At 46.1% G+C, this 19,312-nt stretch overlaps 1 protein-coding gene across 6 annotated transcripts in view; it reads left to right on the top strand.

Annotated features, from left to right (window-relative positions):
- Positions 1–19,312, top strand: part of npnta (nephronectin a) — an 84,718-nt gene that overhangs the window by 45,892 nt on the left and 19,514 nt on the right. For 2 of the 6 annotated variants that reach the window (XM_066678968.1, XM_066678970.1), the window contains 5 exons: positions 1,000–1,104; positions 5,409–5,528; positions 9,857–9,976; positions 14,371–14,505; positions 15,906–16,031. In XM_066678968.1, coding sequence (XP_066535065.1) covers positions 1,000–1,104; positions 5,409–5,528; positions 9,857–9,976; positions 14,371–14,505; positions 15,906–16,031 — 606 coding nt within the window. The remainder of the gene's footprint in view (positions 1–999; positions 1,105–5,408; positions 5,529–9,856; positions 9,977–14,370; positions 14,506–15,905; positions 16,032–19,312) is intronic. The other 4 variants (XM_066678969.1, XM_066678971.1, XM_066678972.1 and 1 more) reach the window with 2 other exon arrangements.

Here is a 19,312-nt window from a genome sequence, read left to right on the forward strand (position 1 = left end):
TATATTCTATGTTTTATTGATAGTGTGATAATTCTGGGGACTGTTCTACATTAGTCAACCCTATGGCTGGATTCTAAACAATAAGCATTATGGGATGTCATTCATTTGATTCAATGAGAGATGGCAGCAGCATGAACATTGGTGAAGTAAAGTGGGTGAAGTTAGTGACACAAATTAGAAATGATCTGGTGACAACCAATGGGAATCCGTCAGGGTGCTATGTGTTTATCACCACTACTATGCCATGGCACTTGCTGGCACTGAAACCATGCCAAGATCAGTTTGAGTTCTGAAACCCTCACAGGAGATGAGAGATAACCATGTGTCAACTTTCTATGATGGGGTTTTTGAAGGCCAGCAGAGATAGTACCAACTAAAGCTGCAAATCCACTGAAATCAAACAGGTTTGGACTTGGCAAGTACTTGGATGGGAGACCTCCTAGGAAAGCTTGGGTGGCTTCTGGAAGTGGTGTTGGCAGGCAAATTGAGCATGCCCTCCCTGTAGACTCTGGATCCCAGTGCTTGAGTGCAGTGACTGGGACACTGTACTGAATAAATGGTGCTGACCTTTGACTGAGAGGTGAAATAGACACCAACTCATAAGTCGTAATAGTTCTGGGGGCTTTTTCTTAAAAAGAGGTTACACTGATGTCTTGTTAAATTCGCCACTGTGGTCGTGTATGGTCTCCTAATCAACCCCATGTCCAAAGTACAAGCTCAGTCACCCCAACTGGTCTTCCCGGTACCTAATAGCGGATATGTGGTGAGCGCAGTGGTGCAGATTGAATGCTGTCAAAGTGGACGCTGCACATTGTTGGGTGTTGAGGCGATGGCCCTTAAAACATGCCACCATTAAATCTCTTGAATAAAAATAGTTCTTTAAAAAACACTGATTGAACTTGAATTAAATTGTGTACTGTTTTGTATCTCTCTCTCTCTCTCTCTCTCTCTCTCTCTCTCTCATTCTCCCTCCCTCCCTGTCCCTCTCTAATCTTTAAGAAGAAGAGCAGGACTATGTAATGCCCCTAATGCCTCAGTGGGACAGTTACCCCCCTGTCTTTGTTCCCACCATGGACCAGCAGCCTGTGGGGTTTCCTCTGGAGGGTGAGCTATAGTATTTGACCGGTCACTGGATGACAACCCCCTCTCTTTCTTTGCCCCTCTGCCCTCCTGCAGCACCTGCATGGCGCAGTCCGTTCAGCTGAGAGAGAACCCTCCCCCCACCCCTTACTCTCTCATAGTGGACCCTCCCACAGATTGCAAGGGCATGGCTGGACTGACAAGCCACCAGAAAGACAAGCATGATCTCTCTCTCTCTCTGTCTCTCTCTCTCTCTCTCTGTTATTCACACTCTACTTGTGAACCAGACCATCTTTCATCTGAGCACCCAAGAGCCTGCCATCCTGCTCTCCATCTCTCCTCCCCTCTCTCTGTCTCTTTCATCTGTCTTGCCTCCCTCGCTCTCTATTCTCCATCCCTCACCTCACTCCATCTTGCACTCCTCCCCCTCCTCTCCACACTCTGCTCTTGTTCTCTTCAGTGGAGGTTAGTCTGCTGAGTTAAGTGTCTAAATACTTTGGACTCTTTAAATGCTGCAGTGCCGTGATGGCTCTGTCCACTTCTCCATGGGAACAATTTACATGGCTTCAGCTTATTTTCCTTACCATGAAGACATTTTCTCTCTCTCTCTCTCTCTCTTTCTTTCTCTCTCTCTCTCTCTCTCTCTCTCTCTTTCTCTGTCTTTCTCTCTCACTCTCTCTCTCTCTCTCTCTCCCTCTCTCTCTCTCTCTCCCTTTCTCTCTCTCTCTCTCTCCCTCTCTCCCTTTCTCTGTCTTTCTCTCTCTTTCTCCCTACCTGTCTCTCTCTCTCTCTCTCCCTATCTCCCTCTCCTTCTCTCTCCCTGTCTCTCTCTCTCTCTCTCTCTCTCTCTCTCTCTCTCTCTCTCTCTTTACATGCATCATTTAATTTGCTTTTCACAGTTCACTTGCAATGAAAGCTGAAACACTGATGTAATTTACTTTTCTCTCCTACTTTGCCTTCTTTCTTTCTTTCTTTTTTCTTCTGTTTTATCTTCTCCACAGTAGATGATTGCATACAATGACTCCTCTCTCTCTCTCTCTCTCTTTCTCTCTCTCTCTCTCTCTTTTTTTCTCCACCTGCATGTGCTGTAGCTTGGAGCTTGCCGCCCGATGCTGGACGCTCCAGTGCTCCACGTTTGTGACATTTTAAATTCTGCTGTTTTCAGCTCTTTTTTCCTCCTGGAGGGAAGCAAAGCCTGTTAGAGGTGGAAAAGGCTTCCCATCAATCCCTGGATAATGCGCTGTGCTAATACACAGCGGCTAGCCCCAGTTTGGCGAGAGAAGTTTGGTCGAAAGTTCAGAGGAGAGTTGAGTTCTGTCAGAGTTGGGTCGGGTCAGAGAGGGCACAGAAATAAAGAAAGAAACAGAGTGAAACTCAAGGTGGACTGTAGCAGAGTGCAGGGGAAGGGAGGTTGTGTGGAGCTACTTATGTTGTGCTAGCACATGGATCCTGCTAGCAGTTACATGGGTTTTTTTTTATGCTAGCCTAACATTTACTAATGCAAGCACATGTTTCCTGCTGTCAGTTCTGCTGCTTTCTGTGTTAGCAGGATATTGTCTATGCTGGCATAAGATACCTGCTGTCAGTTGTGCTGGTTTTGTGCTAGCGGGACAGTTTCATTTGCTAGCACATGGTTTCTGCTGCTAGTTTTGCTAGCATTGGATTTTCTTATACTAGTATACAATTCCCACTGTTGATTATAATGGTTCCTTTGCTAATAGTAAATTATCTAATGCTAACAAAATTCTGCTGCAAATTGTTGTGACATTTCTTATGATAATACAACATTTTGGATGGCTCCTGTTGTCTGTTATGCTGGTATAAGCAGGATATTTTCACAGACTAGCACAAGATTACCGTTCTCAGTTATGATCTTTGTGCTAGCATGACATTTTCTTATGCTACAACATAGTTCCCGCTGTCACTTGTAGTATTTTCTGTTCTAGAAGTATGTTTTAATTTGCTGGCAAGTTTTTGCAACACATTTTGCTGGCTTTTGTGCTGTCACGACATTTTTACGATGAAAATACAGCATTGTATTTTTGTACTGGCACCTGTTTCCTGCTGTCTGTTATGCTAATTTCTGTGCTAGAAATCTTCTAGCTTCTAGTTTCTGCTGCTAGTGTCTGTATTGTTCTTATGTTTTATTGTAGTGCATTATTTTTGCTGTCAGCTAGACTGGCTTGTTTATTAGTAGAACAATTTTGTTGCTAGTATACGATTCCAACTGTCAGTTTTGCTGGTTTTCCTAGTAGTGCGACATCTTCGCCTGCTGTTTTTACACTGATTTCTGTACTAGCATAGTATTTTTTCTTGCTAGAACATGGTTTCTAGTATCAGTTATGCTAGTTTCTGTGCTAATATAACATTTCTCCTTCTGGCACATGCTGTCTTGCCATATGGAAAATACTGCTGTACTGAGCTTGGGCTTGGGTGTAAGGTCAGATATGATCTGCTCCATTGCTCAAGTTTCAAACCACAATCCATATGCTCCCTTTACTATTAATAAACAAACTGAATCATCCCATAAGTGACCAAACTGACTTTTCACTTTTAATGAATCTCTAGTCTCCTTTAGTGGCTCTTTCCCTCCCATTAGATTCCATTATCACATACTAATCACATCTGAGTGATGTAAATGCACTGGCAAATGACCACGATGATATTCACAAGAAAAAAAAAATTCTACAGAAGGTTCAGCCATCAGAGAGACTTGCAATTACGCTCCCAATCAGCAGGTAATTGCTGTCTAATTGGAAAATTCAGGAATGAAATGAGGATCTTAATTTTTTTTCTAGAGTGGGTGATTTTGTAGAGAGTGGGGGATGGTCTTCTGTCCTTTTCTTGACTTCTTTATATTATGCCGAAGTTTGCCTCTAGTGTCAAATGTCAGGAATTTTGGCAGGAAGGAAGGCACACTTTGGCCAACAAAGACCTTAAGTTGAATAGGTTAAAAAAACATTGATATTGGATTAAATTCTCCTCAGTTTCTTTCTTTTTTGGGCCAGATATTGATGAGCCTAGTTTAAAGTGCTTGGTATTTTCAGAGCATTTGAAGGTCTTAGACTTTAAAGACTGTCCCATGACCGCCCTCAAGTTAAACTTAGCCCAGTTTCTGAGAATGGGGTCAAATAAAACCCAACCGAATCTGACTGAATTTTTCAATTAGCAGAGGAAGTCTTTCAGGGCATCCTCCCCCAGGCAGTAATTTCAGTCATGTGACCTCATTGCGGTTTATGCAGCAGAATGTGAGTGGACAGTATGTCTATTTAAATCTGTGTGGCCTCTCAGATATAACAGGCATGCCGTTCCACAGATTGCATTCCATGCATAACCTTCTCTAAAGATGGCACCATTCTCTCTGAACTGGCCACACCAAAGCCACTCATGCCCCCCTGCCAGAGAGATCTGCTTTCACTGCTGCGTAAAAGAGAAAGTGGGCATCCAATGGAGTGGCTGGTAAAGAAAGCTGATAGGGAGTATAGAATTGATAGTGATACATAGTGAAGCACTGTCGTCTCCTTCTCATTTAAACATAATAATAATAACAATTAGAGTTTAGCGTTTAGAATTAGCATTAATTAAACAACAGAAAAAATAGGTGAAAATATATTTTATTGTTTGTTCTTTTTAATATCATTTGCTTCCATAAACTGGAAATTGACATATGGTGACTTGCTGCTGCAGCATGGCCAGGAGATGGAGGTTTGGAACGCCACCTCCTGTCCACCCTCAGGGTGGAGATAGCTCTTTACCTTGATGCATGTGGGCTGGAATTCTTGCTAGTTTTCTTGTGCATGCCAAGCTGGCATCCGGACTTTAATTTCCGGAGGCTGTTGACTTTTCCACATGCTTTTCCGAGCTTTTGGCAGGTGCTAAACTTCAATCTGGCAGTCCTTCTCTTCCCAAATGTATCCCTGTTTCTAATAATGTTTTGAAAGGTTAGCAGCAGAGGATTTTGTTGACATGGACTGTCATTGAGACTACAGGGGAGTAGACTGGACATTGTCTGTAAGTGTGTGTTTCGGGAGGTGGCAGGGGAGAGGGGTGGGGGGTGGGGTAAGTTTTACCAGTGCTTCTCCTTGAGTTTGGTGTTTGAGAGTGTTGAGGGAAGTAGTTTCCCTCTACTGGAAGGTAATAAGCAGGTTCATTTTAGCTGCGTCCTCTCTATGGATTCTCCAGGGTGGGCCTGTTGAGACCCAGCTCCATGGCCTCAAAGCTTTAAGGGGATTGACCCTTGAGCTTTGACCTCTGGCTAATCCCCACAACTAGCCCCCAGGTGGTCTGTCTGGATGCTGTAACCTCTTTTCTCTCTCTGTTTCCTGCAGATCTGAACGAGTGTGGCCTGAAGCCTCGGCCGTGCAAACACAGGTGCATGAACACCTATGGCAGCTACAAGTGCTACTGCCTCAATGGATACATGCTGCTGCCTGATGGGACCTGTGGAAGTGAGTCATTTCTCAGCCGCTTAGCCTTTAACCATGGGTTGTTTCCCAGAGGAAAGTTTCACTGCTCAAAAGTTGCCTGTTGAGGGCTCAGGGGACTTCTCTGGTGCTTCTTCAAATGTTTCTTATGAGAATTAGCATTTGAACAATGCTTGTTTTCTCCAGATATAAATGATCCGAGGTCCTTAACCTATGTCCTTTATAACCTTTGGTTTATGTGGATATTTCACACTGACCACTCAGCAACTGTCATACAGAAAAACCTGTGGAAATCTGGTACAGAAAGTAGAGTTTTGGTAAGATACGACTGTTATGGGTTATGGTATATTTTTTATGCATTTATATATATATTTTTATTTCTATAATGGATGGGTTTTGGTTCTTGGAATTTTTTTAATCATTTAATGTGTGTTTTGTATTTTTATTTTTTTTTTAGTTTGTTTGTTTTTCCTCCTATTTTCCTTTGATTTGACCCTGTCCTGTGCAAATGAAGCGTCTGAACTCTTCAGAAGTATCCCCTCTAGCTGTAAGAATCTTGTAAGGCAGCTGAGGTGTGTGTGGGTAGTTGCTTGTGTGAATGTTAGTGTCTCTGCAAAGGGCCCATACAATTAAAGGATGGATGGGTGAATTACATGTTGATAAATCTGATATTACACATTAAACATTATCTGTTGCATCTATCCATCCATTATCTGTAAGCACTTATCCAGTTCAGGGTCGCAGTGGGTCCGGAGCCTACCTGGAATCATTGGGTGCAAAGCGGGAATACACCCTGGAGGGGGCGCCAGTCCTTCACAGGGCAACACACACACACTCACACCTACGGACACTTTTTGAGTCGCCAATCCACCTACCATCGTGTGTTTGTGGACTGTGGGACGAAACCGGAGCACCTGGAGGAAACCCACGCAGACACAGGGAGAACACAACACACTCCTCACAAACAGTCACCCGGAGGAAACCCACACAAACACAGGGAGAACACACCACACTCCTCACAGACAGTTACCCGGAGGAAACCCACGCACACACAGGGAGAACACACCACACTCCTCACAGACAGTCACCCAGAGGAAACCCACGCAGACACAGGGAGAACACACCAACTCCTCACAGACAGTCACCTGGAAAAACCCACGCAAACACAGGGAGAACACACCACACTCCTCACAGACAGTCACCCGGAGGAAACCCACGCAGACACAGGGAGAACACACCAACTCCTCACAGACAGTCACCTGGAGGAAACCCACTCAGACACAGGGAGAACACACCACACTCCTCACAGACAGTCACCTGGAGGAAACCCACGCAGACGCAGGGAGAACACACCACACTCCTCACAGACAGTCACCTGGAGGAAACCCACACAGACACAGGGAGAACACACCACACTCCTCACAGACAGTCACCCAGAGGAAACCCACGCAGACACAGGGAGAACACACCAACTCCTCACAGACAGTCACCTGGAGGAAACCCACTCAGACACAGGGAGAACACACCACACTCCTCACAGACAGTCACCTGGAGGAAACCCACGCAGACACAGGGAGAACACACTACACTCCTCTCAGACAGTCACCTGGAGGAAACCCACGCAGACACAGGGAGAACACACCAACTCCTCACAGACAGTCACCTGGAGGAAACCCACTCAGACACAGGGAGAACACAACACACTCCTCACAGACAGTCAACTGGAGGAAACCCACGCAGACACAGGGAGAACACAACACACTCCTCACAGACAGTCAACTGGAGGAAACCCACGAAGACACAGGAAGAACACAACACACTCCTCACAAACAGTCACCCGGAGGAAACCCACACAAACACAGGGAGAACACACCACACTCCTCACAGACAGTTACCCGGAGGAAACCCACGCACACACAGGGAGAACACACCACACTCCTCACAGACAGTCACCCAGAGGAAACCCACGCAGACACAGGGAGAACACACCAACTCCTCACAGACAGTCACCTGGAAAAAACCCACGCAAACACAGGGAGAACACACCACACTCCTCACAGACAGTCACCCGGAGGAAACCCACGCAGACACAGGGAGAACACACCAACTCCTCACAGACAGTCACCTGGAGGAAACCCACTCAGACACAGGGAGAACACACCACACTCCTCACAGACAGTCACCTGGAGGAAACCAACGCAGACGCAGGGAGAACACACCACACTCCTCACAGACAGTCACCTGGAGGAAACCCACGCAGACACAGGGAGAACACACCACACTCCTCACGGACAGTCACCCAGAGGAAACCCACGCAGACACAGGGAGAACACACCAACTCCTCACAGACAGTCACCTGGAGGAAACCCACTCAGACACAGGGAGAACACACCACACTCCTCACAGACAGTCACCTGGAGGAAACCCACGCAGACACAGGGAGAACACACCACACTCCTCACGGACAGTCACCCAGAGGAAACCCACGCAGACACAGGGAGAACACACCAACTCCTCACAGACAGTCACCTGGAGGAAACCCACGCAGACACAGGGAGAACACACCACACTCCTCTCAGACAGTCACCTGGAGGAAACCCACGCAGACACAGGGAGAACACACCACACTCCTCACAGACAGTCACCCGGAGCGGGAATCCAACCCACAACCTCCAGGTCCCTGGAGCTGTGTGACTGCGACACCTACCTACTGCACCACCGTACCCCCCCCCCCCCCCCCCATTATCTGTTGCAGGTTATGTTAAATATATCAGCGCTGTACACAAACAGCAACAACAAAAACATGTCTCCACAATATGAAATTCAACTTTCAATGGAAGTCAGTGTGACTTATTCCAAGTCATTTTTGAGCATTTCTATTGGTCCATCCATTGTGAACTTTTCACACAATGTGAAGGACAGCTGTTGTGTTGAAATGATGTTGTAAACTAAAAACTAACAGAACTGGAGGTCCGTGTTTTTTAAACAGCAATTGTGTTTTTATTCGGAGAGAAAAATGAATAATGTATGAAAACTGACTGAAAATTGAGTGAATGACTTCCACACATTTCCGTACATTCACTCGTGAGTCTGTCTTCTCGGTGTAAACAACAATAAACGAAATAACAATAGCTTTGTCCTTCACGATCTCGGTGGACAGAACGGATTGGGAATCTAATTTGCGCTAGCTGTTTTTGCAGTTCCAGATTGTACTCCCTGCTCAGTGTTTGGGACGTTTCACAGTTGAGCTGGGTGTACATTTGCTTGTAAACTCTGTTAAATTAAGCTTAGAAGACGTGGAAATTAGAATACATTCATCTCAATGTAATAAAATTAGAGGCCCAGCTGTTTGGAATCTGAACAAGAGCCATAGACGAGCCAAGGCAATTATTTGATTCCAAAACATGCTCACTGGAGTTGTACCAACACAACTAATGTGTTCCTCTTTGGAACAAAACATCTCTCGCTGCAGAAAGAGCTCTTGTCACAGTGGGTACCATCCAGTTTATCAGTGGACAGCATCCAGTTCATGAAGCCCTGGACTGTGAGCTCTGGAAACCACATTACCCAGAATGCTTTGGGCTGAGAATGCTCTGAGGGTGTACGCTGAACGTCATGGTGACAGAGGCTCTCATTTGGCCACAGGACACCGCTGTGAAATGTTTTGTTGGGGGTCTATCCTCAGTTCAGCCGTGACAGTAAAGGTTTAAAAACTCCAGCAGCACTCTGCTGTGTCTGATCCACTTCTACCAGCTCAGCACACACACATTAACTGCAGGGTTAAGGAACTTGTTGATTGTGGCTTAGCTTTAGTCGATGTAATTATAACGTCCCCTTCATCTCCAGTGATTAAAGTAAAGTGAGAGGATTCCAACCTTTGATTTCTTTGGAGAGAGCAGTTTCCCTCTTGTTTGAGGGGCATTTCAAGGTGTGTGTGTGTGTGTGTGTGTGTGTGTGTGTGTGTGGGTTATAATCAGATTAGCTGTATTTTTAAAACATGCTCATTAAAGAAGGATCACAATTAAATGTATTTAGGGGCAAAGCCTGTGATGGGGGTCTTAGACATAATTGCAGCCATAACCTTTAGATAAAATCATAATAATATTTAATTGATTTGTTTTATGCGATAGTTGTTTTCCCCAAAGTGCAAACGTTTAAAAGCCAATGAAAAGTAATCAGCGTGTGATTCTGAAGCTCCTCGTTACGTCTGATTACACTTCACTCAGGTTACAGCAGGGATCCGGGAGGTTTCAGTTCTTTCTTGAGAACTTTTCCTAAACCTAATGAACTTAAATAAATTTGTGTGTGTGTGTGTGTGTGTGTGTGTGTGTGTGTGTGTGTGTGTATTGCAGATGCACGGACATGCGGCATGGCTAACTGCCAGTACGGCTGTGAGGTGATGAAAGGAGAGGTCCGCTGCCAGTGTCCATCACCCGGGCTCCAGCTGGCCCCTGATGGCAGGACATGCGTGGGTACGACTTACACATCTCATTATCAGACGCGCACACACACACACACACACTCAAACGCTTATACACACACACTCATAAACACACACACTAACACAAATCCAAACTAAATACACATACAAAACACACAGACACATACATACACATACACATACACATACATATAAATACACATACACACACACAGACCAACACAAACCCAACTACACACACACACACACACACAAACAGACCAACACAAAGCCTACTACACACACACACACACTTAACACAAACCCAACTACACACACACTAACACTAACCCAAACTAAACTCACACACACACACACGCACACACATACAGTAACACAAATCCAACTACACACACACACACACACCAATCCAAAAGCATACTACAAACATACTCACCAATCCAAACCCATACTACACACACACACCCCAAGCCACACACACACCCCAACCCAAAAGTATACTACACATACTCACCAATCCAAACCTATACCACACACACAAAACCCAAGCCACAAACACACACACCCCAACCCAACCCAAACACACACACACACACACCACAACCCAACCCAAACACACACACACACACACCCCAACCCAACCCAAACACACACACACACCCCAACCCAACCCAAACACACACACACACCCCAATCCAACCCAAACACACACACACACCCCAATCCAACCCAAACACACACACACACCCCAACCCAACCCAAACACACACCCCAACCCAACCCAAACACACACACACACCCCAACCCAACCCAAACACACACACACACACCCCAACCCAACCCAAACACACACACACACACCCCAACCCAACCCAAACACACACACACACACCCCAACCCAACCCAAACACACACACACACACCCCAACCCAACCCAAACACACACACACACCCCAACCCAACCCAAACACACACACACACCCCAACCCAACCCAAACACACACACACACACCCCAACCCAACCCAAACACACACACACACACCCCAACCCAACCCAAACACACACACACACCCCAACCCAACCCAAACACACACACACACCCCAACCCAACCCAAACACACACACACACACCCCAACCCAACCCAAACACACACACACACCCCAACCCAACCCAAACACACACACACACACCCCAACCCAACCCAAACACACACACCCCAACCCAACCCAAACACACACCCCAACCCAACCCAAACACACACACACACACCCCAACCCAAACACACACACACACACACCAATCCAACCCAAACACACACACACACACACCCCAACCCAACCCAAACACACACACACACCCCTATCCAACCCAAACACACACACACACACACACACCAATCCAACCCAAACACACACACACACACACACACACCCCAACCCAACCCAAACACACACACACACCCCTATCCAACCCAAACACACACACACACACCCCAACCCAACCCAAACACACACACACACCCCAACCCAACCCAAACACACACACACACCCCAACCCAACCCAAACACACACACACACACACCACAACCCAACCCAAACACACACACACACACACCCCAACCCAACCCAAACACACACACACACCCCAACCCAACCCAAACACACACACACACCCCAATCCAACCCAAACACACACACACACCCCTATCCAACCCAAACACACACACACACACACACCAATCCAACCCAAACACACACACACACACACACCCCAACCCAACCCAAACACACACACACACCCCTATCCAACCCAAACACACACACACACACCCCAACCCAACCCAAGCACACACACACACACACAAATCCAACCCAAACACACACACACACACACACACACCAATTCAAAAGGAATAAATCTAATCCAGAACTCTCTCCTCACCCCGAATGTTGTCAGAAGGAGGAGAAACTGTTTATTCCTTCCTCATTTTTAAAAATCAACCACTGCTTCAACTTCAAAGGTGTCGGTTCAAAATAAAAGCGCAGTGTGTTGAGGCTTTTTTCCTGAGGCTGCTCGTGTCTGAATCGGATTTGAAGCGCACTGATCAAATGCACGATGTTGTTGTTTTGTTGTCATTTCATGGGAAAGAGGAAGATGACAAACCCTCCACAGCAGGAGTGTGTTTTTATGTGAATTTCAAATAACAATGAAATACAAAGTAAACGTGTTCAATGTGAGAAATTCTCCGGACCCTCGCTGCTGGTTCCATGGTAAACCAACAGTCCTTGACAACCAAGCCGCTCCTTTCTTTCATACTCTAATTACACTGTAAGTGCTTGGAGATTGCAAAGTGGCATTCAGTAATGAGCAAACGAATGCTGTTCCACAGGTGCACAGACGTCAGACTGGTGTCCGGCCCTTTCCTCCCTCTAATGACCGGACGTTAAATCACACTCAGAATGGGGACAAATTGGAACAGTTAGTCCATGTCACGTTTGAAATCCATTCATCTTTGGCCGAGGATGAACTAAATCTTTCTGACAACCCCATCGTTTCTTATTTTCCCACCCTTCCAGCCCCACTCTCACGCCCCAAGGCAGCTGAAAGAAGGAGGGGTGGACCGGCAGTAACCCTCCAACAAATGCCCATCAATCTCTGAGTGGCCATCAACAGTGTTTTGCAAAGCACAGGTGTTCCGTTCCTGAAATACTTCTGGAGAGCTCCTTAAACGAGCCCAAGGGAAAGGGGAGTGCTACTGCGGTGCGGAAACACACACATGCCGGGGGCTGACGGCCTGGACGTCTTTACTATAGTCGTATTTTCATAAATATAAAAAAATAAACACTCAGGACATAGATGATATGTATTTTATACATGGTTGGGTTACTCCTAGTGACTAGGATCCAACAGGTAAAGTAGTTAGCTCAAATAACATGTATTACATATGTAATAACAGCTTAATAAACATGTGATGTTTATAACACATGTAATAAGTTACATTAAACATATAAATAATACATATTGATTATGTAATAAGTGTATAAAACCATAAATATGTAAGATGTATGGTACAATAATTGATGTAAATAATAATAATAATATGTAAATAATAAGTGTATAATGAATATGTAATAATTGTATAATAAGCATGTAACACATCCGTAATAACAGATGTAATCTGTAATTGTCTAATCAATGGAAGAAGAAAATAATTAAAAAACATATAAATTAATAAATAAACAACCAAACAAACAAAAACTCTTTTATCCCCCACAATCGCCAAACCCCTTAACCTGTGTCTGCACGCCCTCGCGCCCACGTGTCTGGGCCCTCGCGCGTCCGGCACAAACAGCCGAGAGGCCAGAGGTGCTCTGATTAAGCTGTTGTTCTGTCCGCGGAGTTGTAACCTTCTAGCCTCAGGTTGTCGTCCTTCAGCTCTCGCAGCCATAGGCTTTTCTCATTCCTCATGCGTCCCTCCTCCTCTGCCTCCATCTCGCAGCACTGTGGTGGAAAACACGCCAGATTTATGTTTTCCACAGGCATTTTTTTTTCACCAGCAGATTTTTAGAATGAATAATGATGTCATTTCTGCTGTTTTCTGCCTCGTCCGACTGAGCGATCAATCAAAGAGAGATTCTTTTGGGGGACGAAGTGTTGAGAACGGAAATGAGCCTAGTTTGATGTTTATAGAATCAAAGGCACTTTAAGGCGAAACTAAATTCTAGAGCGCGAGGACGGAGAAGGGCCGGAGACGTGATTAATGAGAAATCACTGCAATTGCTTCTCTCTCTCTCTCTCTCCCTCGCTTTCTTTCTCACTCTCTTTCACTCTCTTAACTGTCCATAAGTGTAATATCCCGGCGAATGGTGGCTATTGCCCTGATGTGGCGTGCTGTGCATAAATAACATTCGTAAGAACTGCAGATGAATGTAGCTGAAGTGCATGAAATATATCGAGTACATTCACAAACCTGAACTGTTGCGGGGTCCAGAGCAAAGAACAGAGTTGAGGTATTCAAGGATCTGAAAGGGTTAATAAATTGGTTAATGGTTCGGCGCTAAGAGGAGCATTAGCATGGGCTTCCGTCACATTCGCAGTGAATGTTCTTATTGAAATGTGTTTATAAAAGTCAATTTTACCGATATTTACAAACTCATTTGGCCATGACCCTGTCACCTGCCCCCTATTTGACCTTCCGAAGTCCACTGTGGGTAAACACTAACCACTGCATGTGGAAACACACCAGCTCCTGAAAGGGTCTCTCCAGGTCCAGAGGAAGTGTGGCCTGGACTCTGGGCCTGGGGATCTTTCTAGATCAGCTCTTAATCCCCGTCCTCGGACTGCGAATGCTAAAGCAGCGGGAAGAGGGAGGAGATGAAGCAGGAGATGAGGAGATGATGGATAGAGTTGTTTGTTTTTCAGACGTGGACGAGTGTGCCGCCGGCCTCGCTGTTTGCCCCCGCTTCCGCAAGTGTATCAACACTTTCGGCAGTTACATCTGCAAATGCCACGACGGCTTCGACCTGCAGTACATCAATGGCAAATACCAGTGTATAGGTAAAAACACACACACACACACACAGTAGCAGCCTGTGTAAAGCAAAGTGTTTTTATTACTACTATTTTAAACATTTTCAACACCTCCGTGAACACAGCCCTTTGATCTCATTCACATTACTCATTGATTCCTTTAAAACTGGAGACAAACTGCAGTTCCAATTTGCAGTTGCTTTTCTTAGTTTGCTGCTCATTGAATTATTCATTTAATAATGGCTTCAGCTCTTAGCCACAGTGGACAATGCAGTGTGTCTTTGTTCTGTAATGAATGCAGTAGAACAAAGCCGGCCGACGTTCCTCTGTTTAAAAAAACAAAACAAAAACAAACAGGGATTAGTGTTTCTAACAAATCTGTGTTGTCACGTTTGCTTAGAAACGTACGCAGTGCCTCCAGATATGAAAACAAGTCTGTGCCTCTTTTATATAGTGATAGGAAAATATGCTGACTTCTATTGTGGTTCTGTTCTGATTTATTACACTCTGCCCCATGTGATCATACACACGCCAGGACTCCTCTATCAGCAGACACACGTCAGGAAGGAAATAGAAATGATACAATAGAGCTCCATCCTGTCTTTGGGGTGGCCACTAGGGGGCACAGATAATCTGTTTTTAAGTGAAACTGATACTGTATTAGTGTTGGGGGGATTCAGAAGTGTCCAAGGCCAAAACTAAGAAAATTACTACTGTTTTCGTTTTATTCTTAACGTGTTTATAACAGGTTTGACAGCCCTAGATTTAGCATAAACCTTTTTAGCCAATTTGGCTCTGTTCTCTTTATCCTCCCTCCGTGTTTGTTGTGTTTTGTTTTGCTCCGTTTAATCTCCGTTTAAATTAACGTTGGTCCAATGCTGTGATTGGGGAGACTTGGACGAGGAGGCAGGACAGTTTTAAAGTCCCTACACTCTGTGTAAGATGCAGAACGAAATCTGTGGACCGTGAAAAAGCGACTGAGTATTGTGCACATGAACTGAGCAAGAGATTTTTTTCATAATATGCCCCTGTTAAGTGCATCTGTTCTCTACGGTACAAAGAACTGTTTGGAAGCAAAGGGCTGTCCATCGTTCTGGACGTAGCATTCGTTTCCTTCAGCTCTAGTGGTTTACTCTGGATGGACACTAAAGGGCTTATTGATCATGCTAGAGATAAGTGGCTGTTAGAGCTAAATGTTTTCAGCTTGTAGCCCTAAAGAGATTCTAAATTGATGTCCGCTGTTAGGGCTAGTAACTCATTGGTCGTTTGGTCTGTATTTATTAGCTGTGAATGTTTTCAGGATGTGCCCCTAAAGAGGTTTTCAATTGATGTCTGCTGACACAAGTAGTGATTAAGCGGTCGTCTTGGCTACAAGCTTTGACCTCGGGGGTTGCTTGGGGGTAAAACGTGTGGCGTTACTCTTTCAGATGTTGACGAGTGCTCCACTGGACACCACCCTTGCGGCCCTTACTCCTTCTGCTACAATACACCGGGCTCCTTCAAGTGCAAGTGCAAGGACGGCTTCCGCGGAGGTTCGGGACACGACTGCAAACGTGAGTGCACTGCACATTGAGCGCCAAAGGCACAACACGATGCTGAACATCTATGCTCCTGCCAACGCTGTACCGTTTTGCGAGAAGCAAAAAGACAAAAATAGCCATGTGCTTACAGTGGAGATGCAGGACTGTAAAGCGCTAGGTCATCAGTGTTTGTCAATGCGATAATGGTGGTTTCCGCTATTGTCTTGTCTATGGGAGCTGCAATATTATGTTAGCACTAAACAAATGTGGGTGCCATTTAAGGTTAGATTTATGTGATTCTTCTTTCAAAATGTAATTATGTTAATATTTAATTAATTAATGTGAGGCCTTTTTAACTCCTAATGCCTACTGGAGAGCTTTGTTGTGGTTTTACCAAGATACCACAGTACACACTGTTCAATACCTTCTTGGTACAGGTATGAAGTGAAACACATATGGAATTTATTCATTCATTCATTCATTAATTGTCTGTGAGCGCTTATCCAGTTCAGGCTCGCGGTGGGTCCAGAGCTTAGCTGGAATCATTGGGTGCAAGGCGGGAATACACCCTGGAGGGGGCGGCAGTCCTTCACAGGGCAACACACACACACTCACACCTACGGACACTTTTGAGTCCCCAATCCACCTACCAACGTGTGTTTTTGGACTGTGGGAGGAAACCGGAGCACCCGGAGGAAACCCACACAGACACAGGGAGAACACACCACACTCCTCACAGATAGTCACCCGGAGGAAACCCACGCAGACACAGGGAGAACACACCACACTCCTCACAGACAGTCACCCGGAGGAAACCCACGCAGACACAGGGAGAACACACCACACTCCTCACAGACAGTCACCCGGAGGAAACCCACGCAGACACAGAGAGAACACACCACACTCCTCATAGACAGTCACCCGGAGGAAACCCACGCAGACACAGGGAGAACACATCACACTCCTCACAGACAGTCACCTGGAGGAAACCCACGCAGACACAGGGAGAACACACCACACTCCTCACAGACAGTCACCCAGAGGAAACCCACGCAGACACAGGGAGAACACACCACACTCCTCACAGACAGTCACCCGGAGGAAACCCACGCAGACACAGGGAGAACACACCACACTCCTCACAGACAGTCACCCGGAGGAAACCCACGCAGATACAGAGAGAACACACCACACTCCTCACAGACAGTCACCTGGAGGAAACCCACGCAGACACAGGGAGAACACACCACACTCCTCACAGACAGTCACCCGGAGGAAACCCACGCAGATACAGAGAGAACACATCACACTCCTCACAGAGTTACCCGGAGGAAATCCACACAGACACAGGGAGAACACACCACACTCCTCACAGACAGTCACCTGGAATTAAACCCACAACCTCCAGGTCCCTGGAGCTGTGTGACTGTGACACTACCTGCTGCACCTCCACTAAACAAGGGGCTGCTGAGGTGTTCTAACAGTCGACAGTTTGGCTGTGCTAATGAATCCCTCGTCCCCAACGTTGAATCAACACAAACTGGCGAAAAGAGTGGACACTAAACTGGCTGTGATTAGCAAAGTTTACAGAAAAGTGTACAGTTAGTGAATTTCTGCTTAATTAATTAGGGAAGATAAATAGGGAAAGATGATGAATGTGGTCTAAATGTGGAAGCAGAGAGATGATAACACATCAGTGTAAGAGCAGCACACCCTAGATAAAGAAAATGAAAATTAGACTCACTCCTCTCCCAAATGAAAATCATTACGCAGTAATGAAAGTGTGAAATTATGATAAAAAAGTGTGTTTACGGAGAGTGGGTCATGACTGCTATTAATTCCATTTCAGGAATCCCCACTATGGCATCTTTGACATTTATACGACAGGACATTTAATATATTAATTCATTCATTCGATCATATTCTGTAACATACTCATCCTGATCAGCGTCACTGTGGATACTGAGCCTACAAATGAGGGGTGGTGATTAGGCTCTGGGTGTCAGTATTATCTATAAAACTAAACCATTCTGAGTTACACAAGTCTGTGGATTCCAGGACATCATTCCTCCACCCTACAGCCTGGACTCAGCCCACAGGGATTTACTCCTGTTTCCAAATTTAAAGAAAGATATCAGTGAAAAGTGATTCTCTGACGATGGCAATAAATTCTGCATTTTCTGAGTAAAGGCACAATAATAAAAATGAATTAAATTCCATATGGGGTGGCACAGTGGCGCAGCAGGTAGGTGTCGCAGTCACACAGCTCCAGGGAAAGTTGTGGGTTCGATTCCCGCTCCGGGTGACTGTCTGTGAGGAGTGTGGTGTGTTCTCCCTGTGTCTGTGTGGGTTTCCTCCGGGTGACTGTCTGTGAGGAGTGTGGTGTGTTCTCTCTGTGTCTGTGTGGGTTTCCTCCGGGTGACTGTCTGTGAGGAGTGTGGTGTTCTCCCTGTGTCTGTGTGGGTTTCCTCCGGGTGACTATCTGTGAGGAGTGTGGTGTGTTCTCCTGGTGTCTGCGTGGGTTTCCTCCGGGTGACTGTCTATGAGGAGTGTGGTGTGTTCTCTCTGTGTCTGTGTGGGTTTCCTCCGGGTGACTGTCTGTGAGGAGTGTGGTGTGTTCTCTCTGTGTCTGTGTGGGTTTCCTCCGGGTGACTGTCTGTGAGGAGTGTGGTGTTCTCCCTGTGTCTGCATGGGTTTCCTCCGGGTGACTGTCTGTGAGGAGTGTGGTGTTCTCCCTGTGTCTGTGTGGGTTTCCTCCGGGTGACTATCTGTGAGGAGTGTGGTGTGTTCTCCTGGTGTCTGCGTGGGTTTCCTCCGGGTGACTGTCTGTGAGGAGTGTGGTGTTCTCCCTGTGTCTGCGTGGGTTTCCTCCGGGTGACTATCTGTGAGGAGTGTGGTGTGTTCTCCTGGTGTCTGCGTGGGTTTCCTCCGGGTGACTGTCTGTGAGGAGTGTGGTGTGTTCTCTCTGTGTCCGCGTGGGTTTCCTCCGGGTGACTATCTGTGAGGAGTGTGGTGTGTTCTCCTGGTGTCTGCGTGGGTTTCCTCCGGGTGCTCCGGTTTCCTCCCACGCTCCAAAAACACACGTTGGTAGGTGGATTGGCGACTCAAAAAGTGTCTCTAGGTGTGAGTGAATGTGTGTGTGTGTGTGTTGCCCTGTGAAGGATTGGCGCCCCCTCCAGGGTGTATTCCCACCTTGCACCCAGTGATTCCGGGTAGGCTCCGGACACACCGCGACCCTGAATTGGATAAGCGGTTACATCAGGAAAAGCGGTTAAATCAATAAAACTGATTTGAGTTGCACGCTGGTGGGCGGG

This window comes from Hoplias malabaricus, chromosome 8 (genome assembly GCF_029633855.1).
Source record: "Hoplias malabaricus isolate fHopMal1 chromosome 8, fHopMal1.hap1, whole genome shotgun sequence".
Taxonomy (NCBI): Eukaryota; Metazoa; Chordata; class Actinopteri; order Characiformes; family Erythrinidae; genus Hoplias; species Hoplias malabaricus.